The 8,965-nt window shown below is 41.7% G+C and overlaps 1 protein-coding gene across 2 annotated transcripts; it reads right to left on the bottom strand.

Annotated features, from left to right (window-relative positions):
• Nucleotides 1–767: 767 nt before the first annotated feature.
• LOC123166512 (homogentisate geranylgeranyltransferase-like) lies at nucleotides 768–4,247 on the bottom strand. 2 transcript variants are annotated; one of them, XM_044584319.1, is made up of 14 exons: nucleotides 3,997–4,247; nucleotides 3,741–3,803; nucleotides 3,226–3,265; nucleotides 2,906–3,137; nucleotides 2,731–2,814; nucleotides 2,546–2,620; nucleotides 2,364–2,447; nucleotides 2,193–2,282; nucleotides 1,991–2,092; nucleotides 1,802–1,897; nucleotides 1,653–1,724; nucleotides 1,450–1,545; nucleotides 1,241–1,345; nucleotides 768–1,131 (listed from the first exon to the last, which is right to left on the bottom strand). In XM_044584319.1, the coding sequence occupies exons 1-14, from the start codon at nucleotides 4,193–4,195 to the stop codon at nucleotides 1,090–1,092; spliced, it is 1,380 nt and encodes a 459-aa protein (XP_044440254.1). In that variant the 5' UTR covers nucleotides 4,196–4,247; the 3' UTR covers nucleotides 768–1,089. The 2 variants fall into 2 exon arrangements, with proteins under 2 accessions (XP_044440254.1, XP_044440253.1); XM_044584318.1 differs by having other exon boundaries at nucleotides 2,906–3,140; nucleotides 3,997–4,246.
• Nucleotides 4,248–8,965: the final 4,718 nt, after the last annotated feature.

Here is an 8,965-nt window from a genome sequence, read left to right as displayed (position 1 = left end):
GGTGAAGACGGGGACGGGACGTGACGGACCGCTAAACCTATGGAAATCTCGGGGAAAATGGAGCTTGGAGGGTCGAGCTTCGAGAGGAGAAAGCTTAACTAGTGTGGCTCGGCCATTTCATCGAACACCTCATGTGCATAGGAGGTGAGCTAGAGCACCCAAATGCCCTCCCCTCGCCGGCCAGAAAAAAACAGAGCACTGTGGAGTGCTCTGCTGCGGCGATGGGGTATATATAGACAACTCATTTGTCCCGGTTCGAGCCACGAACGGGGACCAATGGATGTGGGCCAGGAGCGAGGCCCATTGGTTCCGGTTCGTGCCAGGAACCAGGACAAATGGGTCCAGACGAACCGGGACCAATACCCACGAGGCCCCGGCCGGCCCCCTGGGCTCACAAACCGGGACGTATGCCCCCATGGGTCCCGGTTCGTGACTGAACCGGGACTAATGGACTGGCCAGGCCCGAACCAAAGCCCTGTTTTCTACTAGCGTCATAGCACACCAACCAATTAAGGACGAGCAACCATCTTCTACTTTATGCTGCTTCACCATAATAACAACATGTATGAGATTAGATTAATATTAGATTGGTTTAATTAGTGACCAATCATGTAAATGGGGCATCTCATCGAATGGACAACGTAAAATGGGGGTATATCATCCATTTCAAAGTAAAAGAGCCTAGGGAAAATGAGTAAATTGTGGCATTTTAACAGTGTTCTGGCACACCCTTAAGATAAATTGAGCATGTATATAGCCGACAACAATAAAAGTACGACACGAAAATACTTCTTATATCCTCATGAATATGCCAGAGTCTTCACTTCTAGCTTAAGTTGCACATTCAAGGGGAAATATCTTGTCCCCCTCAACTAACAAACTGAAATTTCTCTCAAGTGGCGGAGAAAGTGAACAAAGTACTGCATCTGAATTACATATCCAACATTTGCCTCTTCCTCTAGACCATGAAATTACAGATAACACAATACAAGGAAAATCCAAGCACTGGACAGAGTATCCTGAGTATAGGTCCCATATAATTGTTTTACATGTATATGTAGTTCACATCTGCTCGCCCTTGTACAGACCTCACTGAACAAATGGTATAAGGAAATACTCTGCATAGAATAGCTGCATGCAAGTGGTACAAAAAGTGCAAATAATCATCAGGCATACATTACTTAAAGTCTAATTATGTCCGAGAGAGGGCACAATATAAACCAACAACTTAAATGATTACCTTCCAAATGAACATGTAAAATGATGTGACACGTGCTTGGTTTTCGACCTCAAAGTGTCGCGACCTCTGCCAAAGTGTCAAAGCAAGCAGGCCATGGCCAAACACCTGGATGATCAATGCATTGCAAAAGTGTAACAACAGAAGATTTCTCAACTTATATAAAACGTTTGTATAATTTTTGGACTTTTATTAAAGAATGAATAGCTTACAGTGATGATCTTTTGAATTAGGTTTGTGGATGAAGCTCCTACTACAGTGGCAGCCCCATAGGCTGTCAACAGTATGCTTATGCAGAGCTGATACACCTACAGTAGTAAAAAAATGAGTTCAAAACTGGTATCAATATACGGTGGCATATGTTTTATTTGATTTTTGTAGGATCACTTTTAGTGACATGTGGGCCTATTCTTACTCTTTGTGGGCCCAATCTCACACTCAAGGATTGGATGCCAAAATCTCTGTCTCCATCAACATCAGGAATATCCTGAAAGCTCAGGACATTTAAATTAAAAGATATTTTTGATGTTAACAAAACTATTAAGTTGTTGCATGTTTAATTACCTTGAATAGAGCTATGACGGCAGAGAAACAACACATGAACAATGTTGCAAACACAAGTGATTTTGTTGCTGCCAAGGGCCTTGCCAGAACATGTTGCTGCCAAATGAATCATCAAACACTAACGGAGAAAGCAAAATAAGTATGAATTTGCAGTGCTACTGAAGATATGTATGTAGTTGTGCTGAGTACCTGCATATGTGCAAAGAAAGCCAACTGGACCAAGATAGCCCTCACAAACAGGATACAGGATGCAGCAAGGAGCGCGTGCCGTTTCCACCGGAGCAACGGAGCCTGAAAAGGATCAAATATGAGATGAAAATTATCGTCACTTGACATTTGGTGGATTTATGGTACTTACTTTGCAATTCTCATCATGGTAAGTGCTACTTACCTCAATGGAGTATGCACTTCCAAGCAGGAAGCTGACAACTAAAGCACACATCAGTGGCACCGATCCTGAACGTATTCCGATGCTAAAGCTCTGGAAACAACAAAACTTAAGTATTTAGACATGAAGCCATTTTTTTTACACTAGAGCAACATTATGTTGAACCTAATATACCATGATCAGGAATGTGACTACTAAGAATACTCCAGTTGCTACTGAAAATTCCCCAGCTGCCAATGGAAGACCTGGCTTGTTGATCTGCAAAACAGAGTATAATTAGTCTAAATGATTCAACAGTATAAAGGAATAAGAAGGTACCTTTTTTTTTTCAAAACGCAACCGAAAAAAGATACTACCTTGTCAATCTGTATGTCATATAGCTGATTCAGCCCTACCACGTAAATGTTCATACATAAAGCAGCAGCCAAAGCCTGCGCACAAAGAAAAAAAAATACTACCTTGTCAATCTGAATGTCATATTGCTACGTACATTACCAATTTCCAAAGCATATTACTCATAAGAGATACAAATCTATAATACCTCGAGATATCCTTTTAGTACCGTTGCAGTAAAATCATCTAGGCTCTTCATTGGCAGGAGAGACACTGAAGTTATGCCTATGATCTAACAATACAATCCAAATAAGAAGCAGCGCATCTGGCAGTGTGTATCAAAACTACATGTGTACACTGGAACCAAAGATGCCAGAGCTCACAGTGCCAAAGATTGTGTGTGGTCTGCAGAACTGGTAGAAAGCGCACAATTTCTTCGAAACGTCTTGGCTGATTTCCTCAAACCGATTCACGTCGTAACCATGTTGATCGCGATTAACCTCGCTGCATCCAGCTTGGAGGGCTGACTGATCATCGCTGCACTGCCTCCTTGTGTTTCTTCTAGGGCTAGTAGCTTGAGAAATGGCACTGAATCTATGCGTGACAGTAGCAGCACTGCTGTTAAGAAGCAAACCAACAGAGATTAGCAACGTGCATGCCGATCAACGAGAGGTCAGTGTCATACCGAAGACGATTTACTTGCCTTTGGCACTGGCCTGCAAAAGCTTGCACTGCAAATCGACCTGCAATTTGCAAAATGGACGACACAACAGTTAATGAATCGGGGAGGAAAAAAAAAACAGACTTGATAAGTTCCATTTCAGTAAGAAATATGAATATTCCAACACTTGTATCAACAGAAAATCTCTTTTATGCTTTTAGTCTGTTCTCTGTTGTAAAAAGAATACTAATTGAAGACATTGCATATTCCAGTTCCTCTATATTTAGAGAGAAAAATTGTGTTCATAGCACCCATTTTAAATCCCGTCCTCTCTTCTATAGCAACACATATCCCTCTGAAGAAGAAAACATAACAGCACACAATTTTCTCAATTATGCAATCTCTGAATCCATATCCGCGGTTCAGAGCTTCGATTCGTCCCCCTCATTCCCCAGTTCTCCATTTCCTGTCTGGAATTTTTGATTTGGACCTAAAGAAGATAAAACAACAACAGCAGGGAAATCATCAATCAATCAAGATACAGAGCGGACGTATACCTGGCCAGGATAATCTCGTCGCTCCCAGCCGAGCCCTACTATATCTGGGCCTTCTCCTCGTATCTGCACCACACAAGACGGAACGGCCGGTGCCGGGTCAAGATAAAAACCCTCAATCCGAATCAAATCAAATCAAATCTGACCCACAGTTCGGAAAACGAAATCTAATCTAATCTAACCCAACAAAAGGACCCGAGCGAGATCTCTCCGAGACAAGGAAGAATCATATATATATCGATCGAAGGGACGTGATTGCCTGTTAGCAGCTGCGCCGCCGCCGCCGCCGTGGTGGCTTGCATCATCGCCGGGCGGCCTCCGGAGGAGAAAATCGGCCTGTGGATCTGTGTGGAAGGAGCAGATGGGACGGTGGGGTTCAGGAGGAGGAGTAGGAGGGGGTTTATGTGCCGATTGATTACTGCATGGCGTGCGTAATGTAATCCGGCTGCATGCGCCATGTGATTCTAAAAAAAAGGGGCGGACTTGTCATGTGATTCTTCTAAAGAAAAAGACGGACGCGCCGTGTGTGCTAGCTAGCTAGCTGGTGATGCATGGTGCAGTGCGGTGGACTCGCTGCCGGTGTGACGCACAGACGTTTTGGCGGATTTGACTTGCCAAAACGAAGCGATCCTCGGTGGGTGAGGTGCGGTGGACCGAGCCATGCGTCCTCTCGTGCGTGCGTGTGTTGGCCTGTCACGACCCGGGTCGTGGAATGGATCGAGATCGGACAAATCACCTGAGTACCTTGGCAGTTTTGGATAATTTGAGGAGAATCGAAGGGAGGATCAGAGTTCATTCATCTGCAACATGAATGAGTCCCTTAGTTTTTTTTAGACTCAAAAAGCTTTATTGATCGGAAATGATAAGTACCTGACGTCAGGTACGAGCACGTGGCAAATCAAATGTTTTTGATGATAATTTTAGTGATGCAGGGGGATGACCAGTTAGCTGACACACATGGCAATTTTCTGTCAAAAATAAACTGAAACACAAAGTTGCCATCTCTCGTGAACTAAACTTACCATCCTCACGTCACTAAACTTGCCATAAAAGACGTACAGGGACGAAAGCAAGATTTCGGGTTGGCCTAACCAAATATGGCGGCGAACCCCCAACGTTAATACATGCTTTGCGAGATTATGCGCCTCCACATTCGAGGCCCTAAACTCGTATTTAAAAAACAGAAGAAAGAAATGACGATGACTACGCTATGATTTCATGCATCACAGCTCCATAGCTTACTGAACTTCGGCTTTTTATAACTTCAATTGTGACTTTGCAATCTGAGGTCACCACCACCAACCTATGCACATAAAGATCCGAGGCTAGGCCAAGAGCTTCTATAGTTGTCAATGCTTCAAGTGTTGATGGGTCATCGATATGTGGGAAGATCATAGAGTAGACCGGTAGCCTGAGCAACTGATTTTATGAGTACCTCCTTCCCTACCGTTGATAGCAGCTTCTCCATCATCCCTGTATTTTCTCCCACACCCTGTCTCTCAAGTATCTAAAAGTGCCATCCTTGGATTGACCGACATTAGTTGGCTTTCCCAAGTGTGTGTCACTCAGAGTTTCATTCTGCAGATTAAGAGATTTTTTTTACAGTTTCCCTTAGTGATTAGGGACACCCTGTACTAAAACATACAGAGGATTTTTCATGATTCACCCTTTGACCTGAAGTTCCAGAATAAGAATTGAGCAGGTTTGATACCTCATTAACACCTTTAACATTTGATTTGAAAAGCAACATGCTGCCATCAGCAAATAAGAGATGGTTTACAGCCGGGGCTGTTGGTGCCACCTTGATCCCACTAAGCACCGATGATTGAGAACTGGATTCCAGGAGGCACGAGAGATCCTCTGCTGCAATCAAAAAAAGGTAAGGGGAAATAAGATCTCGCTGCCGGATTCCTCTTGTAGATTTGAATTATTCTAGTTTTTCTCCATTGAAAAGAACTGAACAAGACACTGAACCGACAATGCCCATAATAATATCAATCCATACCGGAGCAAAACCAAGCTTACCATGATGGGCCTGAAGATAAGACCATTCAAGCCTGACATACGCTTTTTCATCATGTCTAGATTGCATGCACAAATAACTATTGGCCTTGGATTTACTTCTTTTAATGAAGTGAAGACATTCATAGGCACTAATGATGTTATCTATAATGAGCCTTTCAGGCACAAATGCTGACTGTTCCTTAGAGATAATGTCGGGCGGGATAACTTTCAACATGTTTGCTATCACCTTTGATGCTATCTTATAGAGCACATCACAAAAACTTATGGGCCTAAACTGAGAAATAAGTGTCTGGTTTATTACCTTGGGGATTAACACCAGCAAAATATCTTGATGCATTATGCAGGAATTCCCTATGCCTCGCTCATTGTGTTGATAGTTCGACGCAATGCACATGCGTAGCGCACAAAGCATGGGATCTAGGCGGGCCAACTTTACAGCGTGACCACAGGTAGGTGCCAACCGGTTTTGGGAACCTTCTAGAAGGTTCCCTGAACCGATTTTTTTCTGTTTATTTTCTTCTATTGGTTTTTTCGGGTTTTCTTTAGTGTCTTTTTCAGTTCTTTTTTCCTTTACTGTTTTTTCATTTATTATTTTTCTTTTTCCTTTTTCTTTTTCTTAAACATTTCAATATTTCTTCAGAATTTTCAAAAATGTTCTAATTTTCAAATCTGTTTATATTATTTCAAATAGCATCATATTTTCAAAATTTTGTTCATAATTTCATAAAATCTTTCTATTTTTCACATTTTTGTCACAATTCGAAAAGATGTTCAAAAATTCCAAATTGTATTCCCAATTTCCCAAAATGTTTGGAATTTTTATTCATGTTTTCAATAAATATTTGTAGTTTTGGCATTTTGTTCACGTTCCAAAAGATGTTTGAAATTTTCAAATTGTGTTCACATTTTCAAAAATTGTTCGCGATGTTAACGAATATTCTAAATTAATGAAGACAATCATGTTTTTGAAAAACGTTTGGAGTTTCAAAATTTTGTTCGCATTTTGAAAAAAAGTGTTCGCTATTTAAATATCGGTCGTGTTTTCAAAAGAGTTTAGAGTTTAAAATTTTGTTCATGTTTAAAAAAATTGTTCGGAATTTGTAATTTTTTTCATGTTTTCAAAAAAGATCAGAGTTTCAAAATTCTGTTGTGTTTTCAAAATTTGTTTGTGTTTTCAAAAAATTATTCGCTTTTTCGAAAGAAACTAGAATTTAATGAATTGTATGTTTTCTTAAAATGATAAAATCTTTGAGTAATGTTGAGTTATATCTCTTTTGTTCTTGATATTTAGCGCTACCCATACGTCACAACCTCTGAGTGACTGGCTAGAGATGTTCCGACCTCAATAAAACTTCCCGGGATCGACTCCTGGCTTGCACAAATTTTCCTTTAAGTGTTTTTGTGCTCCACTCTACACTAAGGGTTTGACCTCAATGGGACGGCCCAATTCGGGTGCGGTATGTGCGGAGAGCCGTCTATTTGCCGCAAGGAGCTCCCCATTCTGCACAATGAGTCCCTTAGGTGTAACAAACGCCATACATATACTCCTCCTACCAGGCCCACACAAGGACATCTCTTGGACCATCTTGTAGCCCACACGCAGTTACAAACCACACGGTGACAGCCCATGCAGGGGGTGTTACATGACCCATGTTTTCGCTCACGGGATCAAATCCGTGCCTCTCGCGGAATCAAACCCGTGCCTCTCCTGAAAAAAAACATGTTTTTTTCGTTTTCTAGAGGCATGCTCGCGTGGAAGCAATACCATGTCTCTCACGGAAGAAAAAAAGAAAGAGAAGACACATTTTTTTTCGAGAGGCACGGGCCGTGCCTCTCGCGGAAGCAAAAATAAACATGTTTTTCGCGGTGACTGAGAGTGCGCCAAATCCCACCCCCAAGTGATTGTTGGGAGGCTCCGGAAGAAGTGCTCATCAACCAGTTGCTCTCGGATGCCCCTTGGTGTCAACTCTCCGCGTAGATACGTGTTAGGCCGCGCTTGGAATCATTGTAATTTAATAATATGGAGGTGTTTATTTTACACTTGAATCTTACCGGCGGCTTAGCAATTTTCAGCCGGAGACAAAACGATGAGTTGAGATGTGTATTTTTTAGGTGTATTAAAAAGAACACAATAATTCAAACAGGGCCTTACTAATTTATAAGCGTTTGTAAATCTTAGGTATCTGAAAACTTTCTTGGGTCGGGCTCCTTGTTGTAGTGGGAAATAATTTATTTAGACTAGTAACATGCATATGTTAGGGCATTTCTAACATGGCTAAAATGGATACTGGATCCATCCGTGGACAGGTCTGGACACTGATACGGGAACCGGCCATCCATAGCTAGCCGCAAACGTCTGGTCACATTTGATGCAAATTTAAACAAACTAGACAATTTTCATATAGACTTAGAGAATTTTTGCATAATACCAGATGATTTTCATCTAAACTGGAGCACATACATTACATTTTTGACATATTTCAATAAAACTATAGCGGACTAGGTTATTATAACCTAGTCTAAAAGATCGCCGGCAGTGGCGGCGCCTATTTCCCACAACATGCCTTGCCATTTCCGGCAACGACCATGAGCCCCGGAAAATGAAGCTTCAATAGAAAGGGAAAGTAGCCTCTGCCTCCACAAAGTGGGCAAGCTCACCGACCGGCGATGAGCCCACCAAGTTTAGCTTCAGCACGAGGGGATGAATAGTGGCCTCCACCTGTGTGAAGCGGGCAAGCCCACCGGCTGTGAGGCGTGACAAGGCTTTGGAGGTGGCTTTCTTGAGATCCAAGCAGCGGCGGCCTCCAATGTTCTACTCTTCCTCACTATCAATTGCGGCCTCCTATGTTATACTCTTCCTCGTTCTCGGTTGTGACCTCCCTTATTCTACTCTTCCTCAGTACCGGTGGCCTCCTTTTTTCTTGCTTTTTTCTTCCGGTTTTTTCTTTGTTGTTTCGTTTTTTTCTCATTTTTATTTCCTTTATTTTTTTCTTTTGCAAATCCTCGAACTTTTTATGTCAAACTCTTGAACTTCTTCAAATCCGGGAGCAATTTTCAAATATTGGAACATTTCTGGAAATTCGTGAACATTTTTTAAATCAATAATGCCTTTTCGAAACTTGTGAACATTTTTTGAATCAATGAAATTTTTTAAATTAGGTAACTTTTTTTTAAATCAAGAACATTTTCTGAATTCATTAAAC

Source organism: Triticum aestivum, chromosome 7D (assembly GCF_018294505.1).
Source record: "Triticum aestivum cultivar Chinese Spring chromosome 7D, IWGSC CS RefSeq v2.1, whole genome shotgun sequence".
Classification (NCBI taxonomy): domain Eukaryota; kingdom Viridiplantae; phylum Streptophyta; class Magnoliopsida; order Poales; family Poaceae; genus Triticum; species Triticum aestivum.
This window is presented reverse-complemented; position numbering and strand designations above follow the sequence as displayed.